This window comes from Trichoderma citrinoviride (assembly GCF_003025115.1).
Source record: "Trichoderma citrinoviride strain TUCIM 6016 unplaced genomic scaffold BBK36scaffold_4, whole genome shotgun sequence".
NCBI lineage: Eukaryota > Fungi > Ascomycota > Sordariomycetes > Hypocreales > Hypocreaceae > Trichoderma > Trichoderma citrinoviride.
Window position 1 is genome coordinate 764,310 of NW_020194712.1, and position 21,371 is coordinate 785,680.

The 21,371-nt window shown below is 54.4% G+C and overlaps 5 protein-coding genes across 5 annotated transcripts; 3 read left to right on the top strand and 2 right to left on the bottom strand.

Annotated features, from left to right (window-relative positions):
• Window positions 1-411: 411 nt before the first annotated feature.
• BBK36DRAFT_1134798 (timeless-domain-containing protein) lies at window positions 412-3,458 on the bottom strand (the record flags this gene model as incomplete). The annotated part of the gene is made up of 4 exons (XM_024892423.1): window positions 3,435-3,458; window positions 3,223-3,393; window positions 782-3,164; window positions 412-724 (listed from the first exon to the last, which is right to left on the bottom strand). Coding segments are annotated over exons 2-4 (2,771 nt in total), but the record flags the coding sequence as incomplete, so codon positions are not given.
• A 269-nt stretch (window positions 3,459-3,727) lies between these two features.
• Window positions 3,728-4,829, top strand: BBK36DRAFT_1134799 (hypothetical protein; the record flags this gene model as incomplete). The annotated part of the gene is made up of 3 exons (XM_024892424.1): window positions 3,728-3,873; window positions 3,936-4,035; window positions 4,097-4,829. Exons 1-3 carry the CDS (start codon window positions 3,748-3,750, stop codon window positions 4,825-4,827), a joined length of 957 nt encoding a protein of 318 aa, XP_024751324.1. The 5' UTR covers window positions 3,728-3,747.
• A 2,822-nt stretch (window positions 4,830-7,651) lies between these two features.
• Window positions 7,652-9,320, bottom strand: BBK36DRAFT_1207513 (hypothetical protein; the record flags this gene model as incomplete). The annotated part of the gene is made up of 5 exons (XM_024897414.1): window positions 7,652-8,103; window positions 8,617-8,647; window positions 8,706-8,738; window positions 8,781-9,055; window positions 9,266-9,320. The coding sequence occupies 5 exons, from the start codon at window positions 9,318-9,320 to the stop codon at window positions 7,652-7,654; spliced, it is 846 nt and encodes a 281-aa protein (XP_024751325.1).
• Window positions 9,321-12,289: 2,969 nt separating this feature from the next.
• BBK36DRAFT_1104058 (hypothetical protein) lies at window positions 12,290-15,454 on the top strand (the record flags this gene model as incomplete). The annotated part of the gene is made up of 6 exons (XM_024889179.1): window positions 12,290-12,434; window positions 12,530-12,597; window positions 13,298-14,052; window positions 14,113-14,250; window positions 14,346-14,947; window positions 15,003-15,454. Coding segments are annotated over 6 exons (2,160 nt in total), but the record flags the coding sequence as incomplete, so codon positions are not given.
• Window positions 15,455-19,010: 3,556 nt separating this feature from the next.
• BBK36DRAFT_1207133 (Rox3-domain-containing protein) lies at window positions 19,011-20,236 on the top strand (the record flags this gene model as incomplete). Its single annotated transcript, XM_024897380.1, has 3 exons — window positions 19,011-19,332; window positions 19,462-20,112; window positions 20,172-20,236. The coding sequence occupies 3 exons, from the start codon at window positions 19,011-19,013 to the stop codon at window positions 20,234-20,236; spliced, it is 1,038 nt and encodes a 345-aa protein (XP_024751327.1).
• Between the last annotated feature and the right edge of the window lie 1,135 nt (window positions 20,237-21,371).

Sequence of the window (21,371 nt, forward strand, 5' to 3'; positions counted from 1 at the left end):
TCGTTGTCGTCGTCATCGTTGTCGTCGTCATCGTTGTCTGATAGCACAGCAGCAGCAGCAGCAGGCTTCCGGTTCTTCTTCTTCTCCTTCTTCTTCGCCGCCTCAGGCTCCAAAACAGCAACAGACTGTGCAGCCCTCGCGGCGCGCGCCGCAATCTCGCGCTCGCGGGCGAAGAAGGCCTCGTCTTCCTCCTCGTCAAACTCGTCGTCTCCTTCCCTGACGTACACGGCGGATTTGATCTTGCGCGCCTTTTCGCGCTCGCGCTCGCGCCGCTTGCGGGCTTTCTCTTCGAGCTCTTCGTCGTCGAGCTCTTGCGCCTGGCTGTTCCTTCGCCTCCTCTTCCTCGTCGTCTTTTTAGGTCTCTCGTCGACGGCTTTTCTGGCTGTTGGGCCTCCGGGCTCGAAGAGAAACTCGTCGTCGATGTCGTCGCCTTCGTCGTCGTCGTCAAAGTCTGCCTTCTTGCGGGGTTGCGTTTTCCTCTTGAGCTGATTCTCTGCTAGCTGTCCGTCGTCAAATGTGGGAGGATTGAACTCCGCCTGGTTGATGAAGTGCAGTGCATCCTTGAGCGAGTCGGCCGTGACGTCTTCCGGGAATACCCAGAGAGACTCGGGCGTTTCCTCGGAAGCAGGGCCAAACAGCTGGCATCCGCAGAGATTCAGTAAAAGCCGGAGGTACGAGTTCTTGAATCTAGCGGTCCGCCTCGCGTCACTGTCGGGTTTCACAACTAGACGCAGGTTAGAAGTCCGTAGCTATACCTGTCAAACATATGATGGAGACTTACTGATCGGGGAGGGCTTGCTCGCTTCTTTTGGCTCGCCGGCATCCATCGATTCTTCCATCGGAATTTCTGTTGACCTCAGTGCTTCCTCCGCTGCAGCCCATGACCGGCGCTCGCTCTCTGCCTCGGCGACAACGCTCTTCACCCAGTTGATGTGATCACTCTCATTCTTGTCCAGCAGTGCGCCGACCACAATGGCGATCTGACGGTCTCGCTCTTCTGTATACTTGAAGACAAGTTCGGCTCCCGGTTTCGCCTGCTTCTTGGAAGCAGTCTGCTTCTCGTATCCGTACTCTAGGAAGAAAGCGGTGCTCTGCAATTTGCTGAAGAGCATCTCAATGATGAGTTCCGGTCTCTGCTCTATCTTCTTGAAGCATTTGCGGAGGATCTGCTTCACCAGCTCTTCCCAGTCCTTGTACACGCTGGAAAATTTGTCCAGGGGCTCGGGGCCCTTGATCATATTGTAGAGTAAATGAATGATGTCCACACGGAAAAGCATCACGCTCATCTCCTGTTTGAATGCGAGGCGGTAGAAGTACCGATGGACACGCTTCAGCTGGGCGTCGGTCATATCGCGATAGAACCGCGTAAACTTGACAAAAGTGTCCACCACGCCCTGTGGTGTAAAACGAGCAGCGAAGCGTTGGAAATCAAACTTGCGTTCCTTGGAAGTACGCTCCGCGGTCTCCTCATCGTTGGCCGAATCGTCTGGTTCTTCGGCCAGAACGCCGTCCTCCGTGCCCTGCTGTTGCTGTTGCTCCTTCTTCTTCTTCCGGCGTGTTCGCTTGCGGGAGCGAACCTGCATATCAGCATTCTGCTTCGAGTATGCTTCCAGTATTCGCAAGAAATGGTGTACCAACTCCGTCGCAGCGTCCAGATAGTAAAACCCCTGGTCCTTGTAGGTCCTGATGATATTTGCAATGATATCGTGCGTTGACTCCTCGTAAAACAGACGGCTGAGGACGTTCTCTGCTATTTCCTCATCGTCCTCCCGGCCGCTCTCAGACATTGCCTGAACCGTGAGTAGAATCTGCGTGAAGCACCTCATCACAGCAGCCAGTTCATGCCAGTCCTTGTACTCGTAAGCTTCCTGCATGGCCTTGTTGAGAGTGATGAACATCTCCTGGTTCAAGACGCCTGCCACGAGACTGAAGCTGGATACGTCGTCAGTGGCCTTGTTGCTGGACGCTTTCTTTGACGCCTGCCGTGTCCGCTCAGCTTCGAGAAACCATGCTACGAGGTAAAAGAACTGCCTCCTGTGGTACTGCATGACATGCGAAGCCTCTCGGTCGATGGTTTTGCGAACGTGGGAGAATAAAGGGTTGAAGCCCGAGTCAAGAAACTCTTCGACAAACGAACGGAGCTGACTGGTCGCTCGCGCGTTAAGCTTCGCTGGTGGTCCCAAGTCCCTCTCGTCTCTGTTTTCCTTCCTTGTCCTCCGGGGAGGCTTGAATACTTTATTGTTGTCCATCTTTAGGTTACGTGTCGCGACATCGGTGAGAGCATCTTGTCCTGTGAGCGAAGACATTTTGCCGTCCTCACGCTTGACCCAGACCATGGTGCCGAAGCGATTGTGACGCGTCGGGCCGCTGCGGGCGTATGCCTTGTGCATGGCCGACTCCTTATTCATCAGGGACGCAAGCTCGTTTGCTTTCGCCTTGTGCGCCTGCTGCTCTGACATGAACAGCTTCTCAATGTCGACCCTCTTGATGAGATGGTAGATGATCTCCATAACAGCGGTGTCTTCTGTTCTAAAGTCCTCGCCCATGTTCGATGCCAGCGTGAGGAGGAACAGGAATATGTCTTGGTACGAAAAGGCATCAATTGTAGCCGACCGCGAGATCTGTGTCTCGTCGCCCTCGTACTTGACATTAGGAGGAGGCGCAATCATGGCCATGTTGCGGAGGAAGAAGAGCACCAGCTTGATGATGCCCTGGTCCCGCGCTGTCCTGTCGCCAGCGGGAAGCGCCAGCGACGGCAGCGCAGTCCTGACGGCAGCATGGAGGATCCGGGCCTCGTCAAAGTTGATGATGGCCCTCTTGTACTGGACCTGCGCAAGCTCCAACACAGGCATGTGCCGGTGATGGTTGACCGTCATCCGCTCCTTGTCACGCTCCATGGGCCATGTCAACGGGACCATGATCTCAAAGCACGACAGCGCGATCCGAGACTTGTATTTGCTGTCGGTGGCGTTCTCGGGCCAGGTCGCCAGAATCGGGAGCAGGTCGCCTTCGATGAGGTTCGCCTCGTGGAGGCAGCGGGCAACGTCCATGCGGTTCGTCTTTTCGTCGTAGAAGCGAATCCATCGCTTGATGTCGCGGAGGACCTCCAAGGCATCGTCGCCCAGGTGGTATCGGCCATCGTCTTCTGTGCTTGCGCCTCCCAGCTGCAAGATTTGTCAGTAAGTTAGAATCTCCCCTCAAACAGCTCCAGGGAGGACTTACCGCTGCAACGAGGCTGCTGATGTGTGCCCGAACCTCGGGATGGACAATGTCTGTGGTGCCGTCGGCCAGCTCCATGGCGGCCCGTCTTGTTGCGTGAAGCTCTTATGGATGTAGATGCGTGCCAGACATAACCGGGAACATCAAAGGCAGCAGAAAATACTTAGAGACAGCGCGGTGATTTCCTTAACATGTGCCCAGCATGGTCATGACCAACCATCAGATGGCCATTCTGCATCCAAGTCAAGTCAATATACAGCCCCTCCAGCACGCGTCTGCCCACTAAAGTTGACGCGCCTCAAGCTGCAGTAGATGGCAATCGATTTACGCGGTCGATAAGCGGGTGATTGTCGGCACTCCGATAAGCCTCCAGCGCGCTCAGCCCGCTGCACCACCGCCGGCAGCAAATGGGCCGAGGTTACCCGGGTTGCGGCAAGCCCATATTAAGCTGGCCGTGTACTTCCTCGTTTAGCCGACCCAGGAGACTCACCGTTCTCTCTCTGTCTTCCTCTTCACGAATCACAGAAAATGGCCAGCTCAATTCTTCGAGGGAGGGCGCTGGGGGCGGTGCGCCAGTCGCGCTGCTTCAGCTCTACGCCCAGGCAATGTGCTGCCGATGTCAAGAGTCTCGGTGTCCTCGGCGCCGGCCAGATGGTAGGAACATGAAGCCTGTCCCGCTTACACGTGAAAGACGGAAGTTCTGACGCTGCATCCAGGGCCTGGGAATTGCTCTTGTTGCTGCGCAAAGGGCGCAGGTTCCAGTGACTCTCGTCGACTCGTCCGAGCAGGCTCTGAGTAAAGGCATTGCGTTTGCCGGTGCGTTGGGACAAGTCTTGAGCTCTAACGCTGTGATGTCATGACTGACGGCCCGTGATAGAGAAGCTGCTGGCCAAGGATGTGTCCAAGTCCAAGATCACTCAGGAACAGGCCGACCAGGCTCGCTCCCTGCTGTCGACAAGCACCAAGATTGAGGATTTCTCATCTGTCGACTTTATCATCGAGGCTGTGCCTGAGATTCCCCAGCTCAAGTTTGACATCTTCAGCAAGCTGGCCAAGATAGCCCCTTCTCACGCGATTCTGGCAACCAACACGTCTTCCATCTCTATTACACGCATTGCTGCGGCTACTACTACTGATCCTCACGACACGTCGGCCTCATCTAGAGTTGTTTCCACTCACTTCATGAACCCGGTCCCCGTTCAGAAGGGTGTCGAGATCATCAGCGGACTGCAAACCAGCAAGGAGACGCTCGACACTGCCGTTGAGTTCTGCAAGAAGATGGGCAAGGTCACGTCCGTCTCGGCCGATTCTCCCGGCTTCCTGGCCAACAGGATCCTCATGCCCTACATCAACGAAGCCATCATCTGCCTCGAGACGGGCGTTGGCGACAGAGACTCCATTGATGCCATTATGAAGAATGGAACCAACGTTCCCATGGGACCTCTGCAACTGGCAGACTTTATTGGCCTGGACACGTGCTTGGCTATCATGAAGGTCCTCCATACGGAGACGGGCGACTCCAAGTACCGCCCGAGCGTGTTGCTGGGAAAGATGGTGGATGCGGGCTGGCTTGGGAAGAAGAGCGGAAAGGGATTCTACGACTATTAGAGCTTGGGGGATGTAGGTATTAAAAGTGTATATAGCTTGCAGCTGTGAAGCTCCATCTACAAGTTGTATACTTGAGTCTCTGTGAAAAATGCTCCTTACACATCCTATTACCGTATGTGATACTGTATAAGTTGTACTAGCCCCCGATGTAGTTCTTCACATCACAATTACAATTACATGTACATCAAGTCACATCTCTTTCTCAACTGGCCGAGAAGAATCGGTAGCGTGAGGTTCACTCAAATTGTTCTTCCGGAATGATATCATATCTGCACCTCCCCTTTGGCGTGAAAAGCCTCCATATGGACGTCCATCCATCACTCACCACGAACCCCCTTTTGTGCCAACGCGACAAGGTCACGAGGCAATCAAAATGACAGCAGAGTATTCATATATTCCTACAGTTGCAATTCAGGTCGAGCGTCCGTCATTGTCAGCATCAAAGTTGCTTGCGAGGTGGGTTGGCTTGCATGCATATGCCGGCAGAGAAGAAATGGACGGCCTTTTGCATCGACTGCATATGCGAGCTGAGTGGCTTTTCTTCTTGTTGAGAAACGCCACGCCTTCTACGCAAATTGCTATTACTACTCACCGTATATTCAACACAATCTTCATACATGAGGGAGGCATCTCCCTTGCAGATGCCTATTTATGTGAGCTGCAGTCGTACAGCCAGCCACATGTTGTCCGTAGTAGTACCTCAACTTCGTATTCTTCCCTTACCCATCAAAAAAAGGGCTCCAAACAAGGCGTCTAGCGTCTGTGCTCCCAGCGTTTCAGCGCTAGGCAAGTCATCCGACGGGCTAATAATAGATCCATTGATTAGAGATCGGGCTGTTCCTGGCGAAATGTCTCACCAAGCCTTATAACAACGGTTCGTTAGCACCCAACGGGCACTACAGACCACAGATTGGGCGTTGCCAGGCATGGACATGGACCTACAAGTATCAATGGTCAAGGTACGAAGTCCGATCAGGCTGGAAGTTGGGTGCAAGGGGAAGACAAAGTCCTTCATTAATAGGTACGGAATACTCGTCGAACGTCTACTCTCGCTACGCCTCCTTGCCGATCAGGAGAAAGATATCGTGTTAGTAGGTGTGAGAGGTCCCCCGTTGCGGCCTGGACGGCCTACTATCTGGCCACATATGAGAAATTTTCAACAGGATGGGGGGTGACCTAATAATGCGCAGCTAAAAGATGATGCAGCAAGAGACTGATGCTCTGATGCATGATGCGGCACTCGCAGCGATTCTCCCTTCAGCTCTTGGCATGCTAGTAAGGTAAACTCAGCCATTCAGCCGTCCTCGGCGCCGCAGAGCGGACCAAACGCCGGCGGGAAGAGTCACTCGTCGACAAAAGGGGAGAAGGGAGGACAGAGACGGGAAGGAAGAGAGGACGGGAGCATGGAAACGGTGCCACGCTGGCGATCTGTCACTCCACCTGGCCACCCGTGTTTGCACCTACACCTGGACTCGAATTCCACGTTACGCCGCCAGGACCGGGATTCTGCTCGTGAGATTGAGGCTGAATTGAAGGATTGGCCGTTCCCCTCTGCAATTACGTGGATGGCTCAATGACGACTCCTACCAGGCGCCGGAGGGAAATTAGACGAGCATGTTTGCGCATCCGAAGCCGCCCAGGTTCCCTCGGAGATGTGCAGATGCAGCAGATATGGCGCCCAACGCTCGCAGGCGTTGACCTCATCGGAAAGCTGCTGCGTCCGGAAGGCGTCCACAGGAAGGTGAGGGTGCTATCCACGCCAGTGTTCAGCTTCTGCAACCCACGACCGGGCTGCTGATGAGAAGTGATTTCGATTTCCGGCTAATTAAGGCCGGCATGTATGTAGTATGTATGTATGTACTCGTACAGACTTCGTACTCCGCATGTGCCGCGAAGCAGACAGGCGGCAGCAATGAATCTGCATGCTGTACATGTACACATATCTCATGCGACTCGGGGGGCAGATCTCCCGCCTGCTGAGGCGATGATTAAAGACCCGGCCTAGTTCGACAGAGCATGTGTCCAGCCCATGTGGCCGCTATGGCTTGCAGCACGGAACAGGTTTCTGTACAAGGCCTTGCCTGGCAACCCAGAGGTGGTCGCGGTAGCACCCTCGTTCGTATGGAGTAATTCGCGCGTCCCGGTAGTATCTGGCTTCATTCACGAGCCTGCTGATAGGTAGAATCAAACCGAAAGATACAAGGGCAAAGAGAGGCACGCACACTCCACACAGGCACACCCAGGACACCTTACTTACCTTGGATATCCCTAACGAAGCTTGTTTTCCAATAGCTCCCAGCTCGGCATCGTGGCAACTCTGCTTCGTCTGCCAGAGTAGAGGTACAGAAACTCTCTGCGCCCGCATATGATCCCAAACATAAGATAGGCATCACACCAGCTGTCCATCCACCGGCTTGCTCGCCACACCACCTGCTGGATGCAGTAGGTCGAGAACCAACGGCAACTGGCGTGAGGGAACGCTGCCATTGGGCCTTCGGACAATCTTGGAGTAGAACCGAGGATTCTTCACGCCCGTCCTGAGCAAACTCCAAGTCAGCACGCGTCCTTTCGTCTCGTTTCTTTTCTCTTCCTTTCTTTTTTTCTTCTCCCTATTTTCTAGAGCCGGGTACCTTGCTTCCTCATCTCTCCATCGCGCCAGCAGACGCAGCCAGCGAGCCGTACAGTAAGGGGAGGGGGGTTTTACCTCGGGAGACTCGTCGTACAAGTACAAAGTCAGTATAGCCAGACTCGCAACGCTCCGGAGGAGTCGCAGCAGCTTGAAATGAAAGGCCCGGCTGCTCCATCTGCCTCTCCATCGTAGGCTCTACGGGCGGGAACTAGCACTGACTGAGGCATTGGCCCGGGCCTCGATTGGATCGCGCTCCTCTGAGCTCCCCGCTTTGTCGCGCAGCAAATTTGGCCCTGGCCTGGAAGCAAGCAAGCCTGAGGGCGAGCATGTGCATGTGAGGGCCGGAACAGAGACCGGGCCCAAGGCATCAGGCGCGGGGAAGGACTTCGAGGGCCGCGACGCGAGGCTACGCGAGAAGTCCTGAAATCTGTGAGGGCGGCCGGCCATTGGCGGAAGTCCAGGGTAGGGGCGCGGAGGGAACAACGCCGGCTGGTGCAGGTACAAGGTCAAGTATTCGTCCAGGTGCAGGAACAATGGGAGCGTGAGGTTGCCAATTGTAAGAGTGTGAGCGTGTGAGCGTGTACAGGAACCGCTGCGGCCGGCGGCGGCGAGGCACACGAGCAGGTACGGGTACATGGGATTGGTGCCTGAGGTGGCACTACAACGTCCCGTCCCTGGGAGGGGAGTGGCTGTAACTTCATGTTGGACCTCGCACCCTTCTCCCCTGGCACAGCCTTGCTCTCTTTCGTCGTGTTCTCTCATCGTCTTGCTGCCCGTTCCTTCTTCCGGCCGGTTCTCTCGTGGAGGGTGACATCTGGCAAGCGATCATGAGTGGCCAGGTGAGGTACCGAGTACGGCGTTTGTGCACGCCGTGACGGGTCCTGGGCAGGTATCACTACTGCTGCGAGGTGCTTCGGAGCTTCTCGAGATTAACACTTGCGTGCGTGCGACTCCGTACATGTACGGTTACGATACGGCCAAGGGCCAAGGGCCAAGGCTACTTGCTCTGTCTATGCGCACACAATCGTATGCACACTGACAGAAGACGGCCTTAGGACCAACGAGAGCCGGCTCTCTGCTGCACTTGCTCCGCTTCAAACGACATCTACGGGGTCTGACTCTTGGCAGTAGCCAGCGGGCGAGTATGGTAGTACTACTACCTGCTTCCTCCTTATCCTCAACTGTTGGGTTCTGACAATGCGGTTCGGGCTGCAGCAATGTCCCGTTAGTATCGTGCTTGGGCACGCACCTTCAGCACCCTGATGATGACAAGACGACGGCACTTGAAAGTACAAACATCAGCTCGGCCGTTCTTGACACTCACCGGGGCAGCCCCCTGGCCCATCGGGTGATCCAGTCTTTCTTTAGCTGCTTCACAGCCGCGGCAACTCGAAGCACGCACTCGTGCTACGGCTGACCGGGGTTCTCGTTTCCCCTTCTTCCTGACAGGGAGCAGAAGCTCCAAACATGACTTCCAAACGGCCAGACCCGCTGCGTCAAACATGTCGACCCTTGCCCAGTGAGCCAAGTGGTCCTGAGGCTTTCCCACTTCCGACATGGCGGCTACTTGCGTCCGCGTGGCCGGCGGCCATCCGAAACCTGGCACGAAAAGCCATGTGGTCGGATCTTGCCTAATACAACGTGCTGTTCTTGCTGCTCCAGGCGGGATGATGGCGAAGCAAAGAGACCAAACAAACGCCATATGATTGCTTCGTAGACACGCCGACGGTTGGGCAGGCCGACAGCAGGGCCTGGAGAACTCGAGTCCCAGATATTCTCACCAGCCGCGGACGTCATGCGATACCTTACCTCTGTTGCGCCGCGCCGCGTGCGACGCCTCGGGAGCCTCCCAGGCTCGCGCCATTGGCCGTAGGAGACTCACAAGGCCGGTGACAGAAGGAGCTATCCGTCCAGAACCGTTATTTCAACTGGGACAGCAACAGCGGTCTAGCAGATTCGCGACGCTTGTCTGACCTGCAGGTCTCTTTTATAGCGACTGACCATAATACGGATGTCGGATTGCTTGCGGCGTGCCTCTGACTCGCTATGTTTCCCCCGCGCCGCCGCGCTCTGGGAATTCATGCTTATTCCAACTCTCCTGATGGTTTACCTATAAACCCCTGGTGTTTTACCACAATACTGCCTGTATAGTGGAGTTTTCTCGGTCTTCTAGAATTTGATCGCGGCCCCGTTGACAAGGTAGTCCACCGGGGTCTCGAGCTCCACTGCTAAGGCATCTTGAAACGACATGGCTTCCCATCCTTTCATTACCAAGTATCTGCGCGACATATTAGGGCCCTGCAGCTTCAAACTGCACATACGAGGATTCTTACGGGACACACACATACGGTACGCACACATACACATGCATGTACGTGCCTTAGCTGTGAGGAAGATCGGGTGCCCGAGCTGCGCGCTCTCGCTAATGCTGCTATAGAAGCAAGCTCCCAATATGAAGACGGCATCCCTACCCAATGGCAGAGGCCGAGGACGTTGAGCTTCGCACGTGGCCTGCTGCAGAAAAGCATCTGCAAGAGCGGGAACCTTGGCCGCGAATATAAAACAGCAATTCAACGGGCAGCGGGCCTGCCAATTACCGATGACAGCGACATTCTTGAGCGTTCCAGTTCGTGGCTACCCCTGAGGGAGCTAGATAGAACCTTGAGTTTGTCTAGCCACCCCCCGGCTTGGGATGAAACGGCGTAGTTTACAACCTACGCAGGAGACTTGGTCAAGGCTTGGGCGTTCTGCTGCGCGTCTCGTACGAGTACAGGCGCTGCCGGCATGCCTCATTGCTGAGGCGAATAGAGCTCCTCGATGTCCACCTGGCGCAGCTCCGGCATTATCGCGCTGCTGTCATCGTCTGGGCCTAGCCGCGGCCAGGTCATACCAAGTACATACGCACACGCGCACACGCACGCATACGAGTGAAAATGCTACGTGGAATGAGCATCTCGCGGCTTGGGCTCGCCCCACCAAGTCTGGCCCGGTTGCACCGGCGCATATCCCTTCTCAGCACCTTCATGGAAAGGCTGCCACTCGTCAGAGCTTTTAAGATTGATACGTCGTTGCCCTGCAATTCTTCCGCTCGTCGACTGATCCCCTGCACAGAGATCCTGGACGACGCTCTTTCGACCTTGTGGTTGATCCGACTCAGCAGAACTGCGTTGTTCCTCCAATATCAGCGCCGCGGCTGCCCTCATCGCTTCCGCTCGCCGAGGTCATATGAGGGATGACGCTCTCTCGCTTCGTTCTGATGCCAAAATGAGAATCCAATGCCTGCAGATGCCGTTCGCTTTGCCTCCGTCGTATGAGAGCTAACGAGGCACATGCTAGGCACGACTCTGCAGCGAGAGGGCCGGCGAGGGTTAGCTCCATACGCCACGCTCGGGAGGAGGGTGGGTACCTTGAACGCATCGTGCTGCACTTTTCCCAGGCGTCATCCGCTTCACATGTTCTCCTAGCCCAATCCAACTGATCGCGCGCATTGTCTGCATGAACAAGCGAGACGAGGCTGGCATGTTAGTGCCAGTACTCCCACCCATTTGCGGTTGCCTCAGATGAGCAGAAGTCGACCGAGACTCTTGTTTCCACGATTTTCAATGCCTCTTTTCTCGAACGAATACAAGAGGACGACTGCTCTACCTCGACCTGCTTCTCCCTGGCCGCTGTAACTATTACCTGCATTCAAATGTGGCGACCCTCCCCCACTTACAAGGCCCTGCGATTTCTCGTCGTCTTCGACTTGCCGCTGATGACCCCCTGTCCTGGACGGCAGCCCTCTCCCTCCCCCCGGTCACCGATATGCGCGCCCCCTGGCGTCAACCCTCCTTGTTTCTGAGCCCCCCTGTCTTGTTGTACTATCTATGCCTTTGACTACTATGGCCTCTGTAACCAGTTGAGGAGCCCATTGGTTCACTATGAAAACAGGTCTCGAGCGGCGGTCATGCGTTCGTCCGTGGAGTTGACTCTAGCACAGATGTGCTATGTACGAGCCCTATTGTACTGAGAGTATTACGAGCACTTCCCAGGAGGAGCCACGGAGCTTTGCGCCAGTGGTCCGGCCGAGGTGCCGTCTGGTAGTCGACTCTTGCCACTGTTGGGCTTGACCTTGTCACAAGCCCTGTCCTGATGAAAATTGCTGGCTAATGAGATCGATCCCATGCCACTAAGATTTGGAAAAACAGAAGCCATTTCGGCTTCTATCTCGCTCGGGGACGTACGAGGGGCATCCTCGTTGTTGAAATCGGCGGTCTGGTACCATGGGCGAGGACTTTATGCTGCTGCTACGGGCACTCTCATGCGGACGAATAGACGAACGCGATGCCCACGATGGGTCTGGTATTGCATACCCGGCGCAAGTGAGCATCGGATCACTGCGTCGGCGCGGCTGAGCGCCCCCCTCTTGGCCTACACGCATTCTGCAGATGCTAGTGGTAGTGCTACTTGATTTGCTCGACCGAGGGCCCAGATCCGCGCTGTTGCTGCCGCTGTCCATCATAGCGGACGCTTTGTTTTCATCGACTCATCGTTCGTTGACTTGAAGGTCCAAGCAGCCGGTATTGCCAGTGAAGCCGTCGCAACTCCTTGTTCTCGCTGAGATGATGACAGCAAGCCGGTTCTCACTTATACGAAAGGTATGAGTCCGTGGTGGAATCGTCGTGAGAAAGCCTGGGGACAACTTACCAGGGGCCGTTCTCAATTATACCCTTCCTGGTAGTGGTCCCTCTTTCCCGATCTTGGAACGCGGAAGACTCCTGGTAGCTCAACCGACAACCGCAAGGGTGAGAGTGCATGCTCTGCGGTGCTGGCCCATTACAGTGCGGCTTTTCTCGAATCACGAAGCTTCAAAGCTGCCCACTAGGCCGCCCACCCCATCCTCCTTCATCAGGTACCAGGTACGGAGACACACCCCCCCCCACAGCTTGTTCTCCATCGACACAAGCACTTGTCTCCAGCGGCAGCTTCCAGCTCTGCCGTATTCTGCGGACAATTGTCTGAAACCCCCTCGAACGGACATTACGGGTACACTGTTTTCTGGCCAGATCTGGGGCTTGCCAGGCCCGGGACAAGTCAGTCCAGTCATCCTGCCAGCATCTTGGGACCGCCCGGCACCTCACTCCTGCACGAGGCATATACCTGTCTGCGAGCTGATGATTCCAGGACCATCGATTGCACCTACATCGACGTCGGGACCCCACTTGAAGCGCGTGGTATGCGTCCTCATTTTCATGTCACCATACAAGTATATCCCAATCCTACCTCGTGGAACCTTGGAACTAACCCAGATGCTACCCCTTCAAATCAGTCTTGAGACCTGAACTCGATAGCCACCTCGGGCCCTAACTTCGTTCAGACAGGGGTCACTCACTGGCTCTCTCGCTTTTGCAGGCGGCTAACTACCTACTTCTTTCTTGGCCAACCCGGCCAAAGGGATAATACGCCCACTGTACGAGAATTACCAACAGTACGAGTACAGCTCTCCGCTGGGCGGCATCTGAGCAGTCCCTTTTCGAGTCCCATTTCAGAGAGATCCCGCCCCCTCAGCCTAGACGAAACTAATCTGGGCCGCCTTTTGTGTTGTGCCACTTCCTGTTAGCATAGCTCAGCTTGGTCTTCGTGATATATCATTTGGTTGGTTGGTTTCGAGTTTCTGCTTCACACAACTCGCGAGCGAGACGACTCAACCAGCACCTTCTATCCAACTATCGGCTTACCACGAGCATCTGTCACAACCACGTAAGCTCCTTTGCCTGTTTCGGAGCCTGTATCTATCGACAACCTCCTGTTGGGCGGTAGTGGCTTGCCCGTCAGGCCCTCGTCGAGTTGATGTTGGCAGAGTATTCGAGCATATCTCGAACAAGTCGTGTGGGCGATCTCGCTGTCGCCTCTCCGTCCGACGGCGTAACTTCCATTCCAATGCTCGCCACTAGGACCTCCGACACCGAGAATAGCCACTGGTCTTTCGGCAAATACTTTTCAGCTCCTGGCAAAGCTTCACCCAGTCCACGCATGTCAGACCAGTACGACTCCTCACTACCGACACAGCCAGACTGGCAGGGCCAGTATCCCTATCTTCCCCAGCCAGCTGGATCTGCCTATCCTGCGTCCGCCGAATCGAATCATGCCAACTCGGGAGCAGTCCATCCGCAGCCGGCGGTAGAGGGCGGAAACATTCGACTGGATGCCCATACCGGAAGACAACCAACGCTGCCACCCAATTTACGCCATCCTGCTTACCGTGGAGGAGCTGGAGAGCACGGGCACCCCCATCGGCCTGCCGAATCATCAGAGAGGAATGAAGATTCGAGAGGCATGAAGACGGCACCCCTCTTGCTGGACGGAACGCCGATGCCTAACAGAGCTACTGGCCGAGAACCTGCGCCCTCAACCCACATCAACTCAGCTTCAGCTGCGACGAAAGGCTTGAATGATGCCTCTGACAGATTTGAATCAGAAGACCAATCCGTGGCGGTTGCTAAAGACGATGCGGATGATGCCTTGGGCGACGAGGATATAGCCGAAGAGGAGACAGACTCACTGTTACAGACTACGGCAGAGCGAGTGGCGGCGCGCAGAAAGATGAAGCGCTTCAGGTAATCTTCCGGGCATTGGCTGGAGAAAGAAAGTGACAGCAGGCTAATCTGACGGTCAAGGCTCACCCACCAGCAGACACGGTTCCTAACGAGCGAGTTCGCGAAACAGCCTCACCCTGATGCTGCCCATCGGGAACGGCTGTCCAGAGAGATACCTGGACTAAGCCCTCGGCAAGTCCAGGTTTGGTTTCAAAACAGGTGAGTCGCCCTCAAAAAAGGATTGACTTGTCCGAAGCTCTGGGGTGGAAAGGCAGGAAGAGGTCATATGCAATAGGGCCTAACCAGTCAGTTAGGCGAGCGAAGATCAAGAGACTCAACGCCGATGACCGTGACCGAATGATCAAGATGAGAGCTGTTCCGGATGATTTTGACAACGTACAAGCCTTACACTCCCCTTACGGAGCTGTTCATGGCATGCCGATGCCTCTGGCCGGCCCCGTGGATTTCGCACACCACCCATCGTACCCGAACAATCCGATCATGAGGCCCCTAATGGTAGACGTTCGGCGTCCAGAGGGAACAGACCATCTATCGCCCACCGGACTCACCCCTTCGTTTGGCAGTATCGGCTTCCATACGTCCAGCACAGTCAATTCGTCTGGAGTAATGTCGCCGATATCACCACATTCGAGTGAGCGCTATCCTCCTCATGGTGGTGGCGTTGCGCACAATTCTTTGGAGGCCCATCGCCAAGGAGTAAGGCCACACCAAGCTTACAATGGCCGAGATCCGATATCCAGACCAAGATCCGAGTCGCTACAGTCATATTATATGTATTCAGGGGTAAATACGCAGTCTAATGTGCCTGATCGATCCCCACTGGTCTACCAGTCCGGCCAGATGAGCCAAGCAACGAGCAGTAACTCGGCAGGCGTTGACCGGAGCCCGTACACAAGTAAGTTGGAAACTACTAACATAGCGGTCTCAGCTGAAGGTTCACGCTAATGTAGAGTTACTCATAGGCGGAAGCAATACGCAGTCATCGTCAACAGGTTTGAGCTATCCAAACTTCCAGCAGACGCCTGAGAATGGCTCTCGCCTTCGAGCTGCCTCAGCTTCGGGCCCGTTGCCACTGAATACGACGGACCACTATCGGCCTCTCCACTCTCCGCAGTCACATAGCCATCGGGCAGCCGGGCCGTCTGCTCAATATGGAGCTTCCTCAACGTACCAAGCCAGTTACGGCGCTGCTCCATTGTCAGCACCGTTGACGCCTTCACTGGCAGCACCACAGGCGCGGACCCCGGTTGGACCGCCAAGTGTTAGGGACTACCAAGACTCGGTGGGAACTGCTGGATTTTCCCAGACATTGCAGAGCGGATTGAACGGCCATGGTGCTCGAACAGAAACCAGAAGCATGTTTCCCAGCGGGACGTCGGACTATGCAAACCAGCAGCAACGGAACGAGAGCTACGGCATCAATGACTTGAACGGCACAGTCCCCTTCAAACGAGAACGAGGCTATTCGAGTCATGGAGGCGCAACCTCGCCTCTGGATAAGACGAGGCCCTCTTTATATCATAGCTCGGGCTAAGCAGAAATCAAGTTCGCGCCCTGGGCAGCGAATCATTGTCTTCGTCGAAGAACAAGGACATGTGGTCGCGATGACGAACTGACCACTATATCTACTCGCCCGAATCAGGCCATGGAAGCTAAGAAGGCATAGCTACATAACCATGGGGACAAGATTGACGGCCCATTGGGTTTCCAAAAGCCAGTGCCTGCCGCGCGGCACGTGTATTGTCATTTTCCTTTCTCCTTTTTCATCAGCGGCCATATATACGAGGCCAGGAGTTTCTCATACCCGTACCTTGGATATGATTTGCCTCTCTTTGATCATGGTTTTCCTCTGGAGTCGAACAGCAAATGATTTACGCATTGGGATGTGTTAGGGACGGGCCTGGGCGGGCTCGGCGAGTCGGACAGGCGCGAGAGAACGGGTACTGGTGCCGTTGGCTTATGGGAATAAGCACGCCACACTTTCGAAAGCAAAGTTACGAGATCAGCACGTCTGAGGGTGATGGAGCGTGATCAGCCTGAAGCTACCTTTTCTACGTCGGGACTTGGGAGAAGAATAGCTGGCGTTTACAAAAAAGCATTGACCTGGAGCGATACGACGGGACTGCGTGCGGGATCTGAGATACCGAATACCCTCCTGGAGTTGGGCACGACACAATTTCCATCTGAACATCCGGCCTTTTTCTCTTCATTTTATCTTCCTCTTCTTATCTTTCTCCTTGGATTTTATCTTCCTTTCTCCCCTCATTTTCTCTTCTTCAAACTCTTTTTTTCGATCAACCATTCTTTCATTCTCTTCTCTTCTCTTCTCTTCTCTTCTCTTCTTCTCGTTCAGTTGTATAGATTACAAGAACATGCTTGATTTTACTCCTTTTCTCTTAAGGAGCTTGGAGAGATGGGGCACGCCGAGGCGTGACCGTCTTCTCGTTTTCTTTCTTTCTTTTCCTTTCTTCTCTTCTTTTCACATTTACCTGTATATACATGGATACTTTCTGAGCAGCCGGATGCTCCTCGTCGTTGGGCAAAGATGACAATGGAAAAGGTTTCTTTCTTGGTGTCATGATGATGTTGACTCTTTCTCTCGCGGTGATTACTAGTAGCTGTGACGTAGATACGAGCCGCGTGATGCTACAAGTTGTACGTAGTTTGAGCAACGAACTATCAGTTCTGGGTCTCGCCATTCATATCACACCAGATGAGCATTGCTGTTCGGTATTGCTCGCTTGGTCGGCTTGCCTGGGTGCAAACTCCGGTCAGCACGTGAATAACAAATCCGAGCTCAAGTTCTCTTGCGTTGAGGGCAATCACCACAGTCAGTCAAGCCTATTGCTTCTCCGCACGCAGCCATGTGGTTGACAGTGATGTAAAGCAAAAGAGATTGCTTAACTTCTCCTGAAAACGGCAGCACGGCAGGTAGGTTTACCAGATGTTAGGTGTCATCAGGAGGGGGTGGTTTTGTGTTGAAGACGACACTTTACAGGAGTATTGATATTGATCTGGAAGTAGCTTACATTTTGCAACTCTGAAACAGTCTTGGTATATGTATAAATTAGTATATATGGGCGTCGATTGTACGCTGATATCGTGGCTGTATCCCAAGGATCTATCCATATTGGTAAAGTCACGAAGGTGAAGGAAGGAAGTCGAGCATCGGCAACCATGGCATTCACACAAGCCTCCACCAACGACAGCCCCTTTGCCCCCCCAAAGAAACACATAGAATCATCCAGCGATATCGTAGTGAAATGTCACTTGCATCAGGTCATCACCGCATCATGGTAGCCGCACAAAACGGGGCCCTCGTGATGATGGTTTTAGGCAAGGTTGCTGCGAGGAGTGTGCTCTGGACCAGAAGCAAATGAAAAGAACAATCGAAAAAAATCGTCGACGGCATCGTGTAGTAAGCCGACGGCGGTCTTGTATAGGTATTCGATTTTTGCTGGTCGGTATAATGGTGAAAAAAGAAAAAGAAAAAAGAGAAGAAAAAAAAAAAAGAGAACGAGCGGAGTTTTTCTTCTCCTGCAGATGGGAAACGTTGGATCCCCGTGTCCCCGCAGGTCATGTGATTTAGCCTGATGCTTGCCGTTCTCGTGCCTTGAATGAGTTTCTGCGTTGGTGTGGCTCCCTTATGTAAGCATTGGGTTATTGAAACGAGGATCGAAACATCGTGGAGTGAGGTGAAGTTTTGGCGCGCGCCGATTCACCGACGGCGAGAATACATGTACAGTACAGCCTGTATTTGCTCTGTATGTCCAAGTGTATTGGTCAATACGAAGCCTTCGTAGTACGATGGATGTAGCATGTGCCTGATCGTGAGTGAGTGTTATGGCGAGTTGTCTCTGCTGAGGCTGAGACATGCAGACGGACGGCATGCCGATGAAGCCTTTTGCCTAATACGGCGGGAGATAGCCGAGAGCCTCGTACCTCGACGTACCCAGCTGATCGAAGCATTGGGTGATGATCTTAAGTAAAACAACTCCACAACAGAGCGTCATTCTCGTTCTATTTCCCGCTTCCATTCTTCTGCTACAGCGCCTACTTGTATGTATACTTGTCCGCTCCCGCCCGCAAGCGCCTTGTCGTCGCCCTTGTCACACTCCCCCATCACAGCCCAGACCCTTCACTCGCCCGGCAACGTTCCATGCGTTCCAGGGCCGCAAGAAGCGCACCCGCACCCGCAACCCGCACAGGCTTCTGGCGCATCCTCGGCAAGACGCGTTTGTTTGGAGCTTAGCGCCGGTGCCCTTCTGTGGCTCACCGGACGCCAGTGCTGACAGCCGCTGGAGCCCCCCGTTAGTTGTACGTTAGCACCCTTGAGTATAGTCTGGCAATCTACCTTAGGTACTACTATCCCAGTGGAACCCGAGTCCGCCCACCTGATTGATTGCCTCGTCTTTCAGGCTCGCCCTCTGCCTTTCTCCCAGCCAACTCCACCTTTTCGCTTCTCCAGCCAGCATTTGTCGCCTCTCAACCCTCAGCGCTTCCATCATCGCCCCCGTCCCTCGCCCGACAATCGCCCTCCCCGTCCAACCGCAGAATCGACGCATTTCCGCACGTCTTCGCCCTCGCTCGCTCGCTCGCGCTCTCTCTCTTCTCTCGATCGAGTGCGTCTTTGCGCCGCGGCGGAATTCTCCAGCGATTCGCCCTCCGCCCCCTTCCGACACCGACGAAAACCTTGAAAGGCCCCAGACTTTGCTGTTCTTGGCTGGCCGACGCGGGACCTGCTGTTTTCATTGCAGGCCGTCCGCCCTCCGCCATCGTCGGGTCATCGCCAGAGACGTCGGCACCGAGACCTCTCCGTCACGATCACGATTTTTCGGCCGGGTTGTATGAAGTCGTCCGCCTGAAGTCGGCAATTTCCCCTTACCGCAGCCATCTCTCGGCCGACCGGCCTGGCGCGACACGCCACTCCAGTCCCTCGGAAGGAGCCTTTGTTCATGATGTCTTTCCACCCCCAGACCCCCCAAAGTCCCTCGCAGTTCTCGCCCGCAACCTCTTCGGATCCCTCACTCGGTTCGTCCGGCTCTGTGGCCGTCGCGGGATCAGGAACGACGACCTTGCCCACGCCTGCGCACAGCGTCAACGGCAGCTACTCGCACCCCGACTCCATCATGCTCGACGACTCGCCGCACAAGCGAAAGCGGCCGCTCGAGGATGTCGGCGACGACCGTGAGCTGAAAAAGGCGCACGTCGATGACGACAAGCCCGCCCTCGAGGACTTGCACCTGGACGTGGGCTCGAAATATCTCCTTCTGCAATCTCGTAAGACTCCCTCCGCTGCTCTCGTCTCGCTGCTCCTCCGCCCTTGGAAGACGCGATCTCGACAGTCGTTGGGATGTTTTTCTTGCCGTTCCTAAGATCTCTGCTTTGTTGACACTGCTATCCATCTAGCGCATCCCGAGTCTCTTCCTAGGACGTCGGAGGATCTCTACGAGATGTTTGACTTGACCGGCTTGGCCGCCGAAGTCGCCAGAGAGAAGCCAAACGGCGAGAAGAACGCGCTCCGCAAGACGTACAAGGGCCACATCAAGCGGCTGGGCGTCGCTGGACACTTTGACGTCCAGAAGAAGAAGGAGGATTCGCCCTCGGATTTCCTGGCCATGCTGCAGGTTCCCGACCACGAATGGAACGTCCACCAGGTCAAGGGCCGCAACCTCATGGATGGCTTGTCCGAGATGACCAAGGCGTCCCTGAGCCGCGCCCTGACCATGGCCAAGGGCCCAATCGCGAAATCGGTTTGGGACACGTCGGTGCTGGGGGACGTTGGCTCTAATGGTGATAGTTCAAAGGCACCGTCCGCGAAACCGACGGCGCCCAACACGCCTCTGATATCCATGCCTGGGGCTGCCATGAACCGCCCCAAGGCTCCGTTGTTGCCCGGCCAAAGCCCCGCACGGCCTCAACGGAGCATCAAGAAACGGTCATATGGAGACAGCAGCTACGAGGGATACGGTGAAGGCTTTCCCGATGATGATACAGGCCTAGAAACAGGCTATTCTACGGGCGAAGGCGAAGGGGGCCAGAAGCGTCGCAAGAAGGCAAGTGGAAACTCAAGGCTCTCCTCTGACCGTTCATTGCTAACCTCTTGCAGAGCTCAGGAGCCACACCGCCTTACCCCAGCGCTATGCGCCAATCCAGCTATGGGCCTGGAATGGTTGGAGTATGACACATGCGATCGTTCGAAAGCCATCATGCCTTTTCAACAGAGTTGACCGAAAGTGATTTCACGGAGAGCTGAAAATAATGCTCTCGATGAATCCATCGCCTTTCAGTTCGTCGCTGATTTGACGCCCCGGGTAGTCCGTCGCGGACCAAAAGAAAAGCTATGAGGAAACAATGGGTTTTGTCACTTCTACAGGCTCTCCATTACGATACATGAACACTCGGCTCTCGCAGAGAGATCAACGGGTTACCGGCTTGCTTTTTGATTTTTCTCAATTGTTTTATCCGCCATCTACTCTTTTACTTATTGCATCCTCGAACAAAGAGGAATTCGCATGCACATATTTGCGGTTTTGTCTAGCATGGCGTTCGGGAGAGACCAGGGGTGTGTGTACGTTTGACGAGCAGAGGCTTTCTATTTCCAGAAGTGGTCTGTTTCGTTCTTTGTTTTCATGTTTCCATTCATTTTCCTTCCCCTTTTCCCCCTGTGTTTATGCTTGATTTTATCGGTTTTGCTTCTTGCATCTTATTCGTTTATAGCCCCTTACAACAAAGCAGCAGAGGGCCGGTTGGAAATCTGAAACCCAAAAAAATTACCGGGGTTGATAGGAGAACGAAACGGCGGCTTTGAAACGCTGGAAAGCCGCACAGGGGGAAACAAGGCTCTCATGAAAGGGATCGCGCGAGAGTGGGAACGATTTGGACGGGATATGAGACGGCTGAAACGACACAAAAAAATTACAAACTTGAGGGTTCAAAAGACAATGCAACGTCTTCGGGGGGATATCGAGGGCGGTAAGGAGACATATGGGATACAGCTGGGCTCTCTGTCTCTCCCCCTCTTGTCACGAGTTATAGTTTTCTGTGCCCTCGAACGATGGAAGTTGGGGTCAAAAGGCGATGATGGTTTGTTTTTAATAGCCTCCCCAACTTTCCTCATTACTTTCGGGGGAAACTTATAGCTCGTTGTGCGTTTTGTTTTGTTCAAAAACAGATACCCTTAGATGGGGAAAAGCAACACACATTTCAGAAAAAAAAGCTGGGTCACAGCGTATATCTATTTGGCACACACAAACACCTTGACTCACAATTTGCTCTTTGTATGTCGAGTAGCTCACGCTATAATACAATCGTCTTGA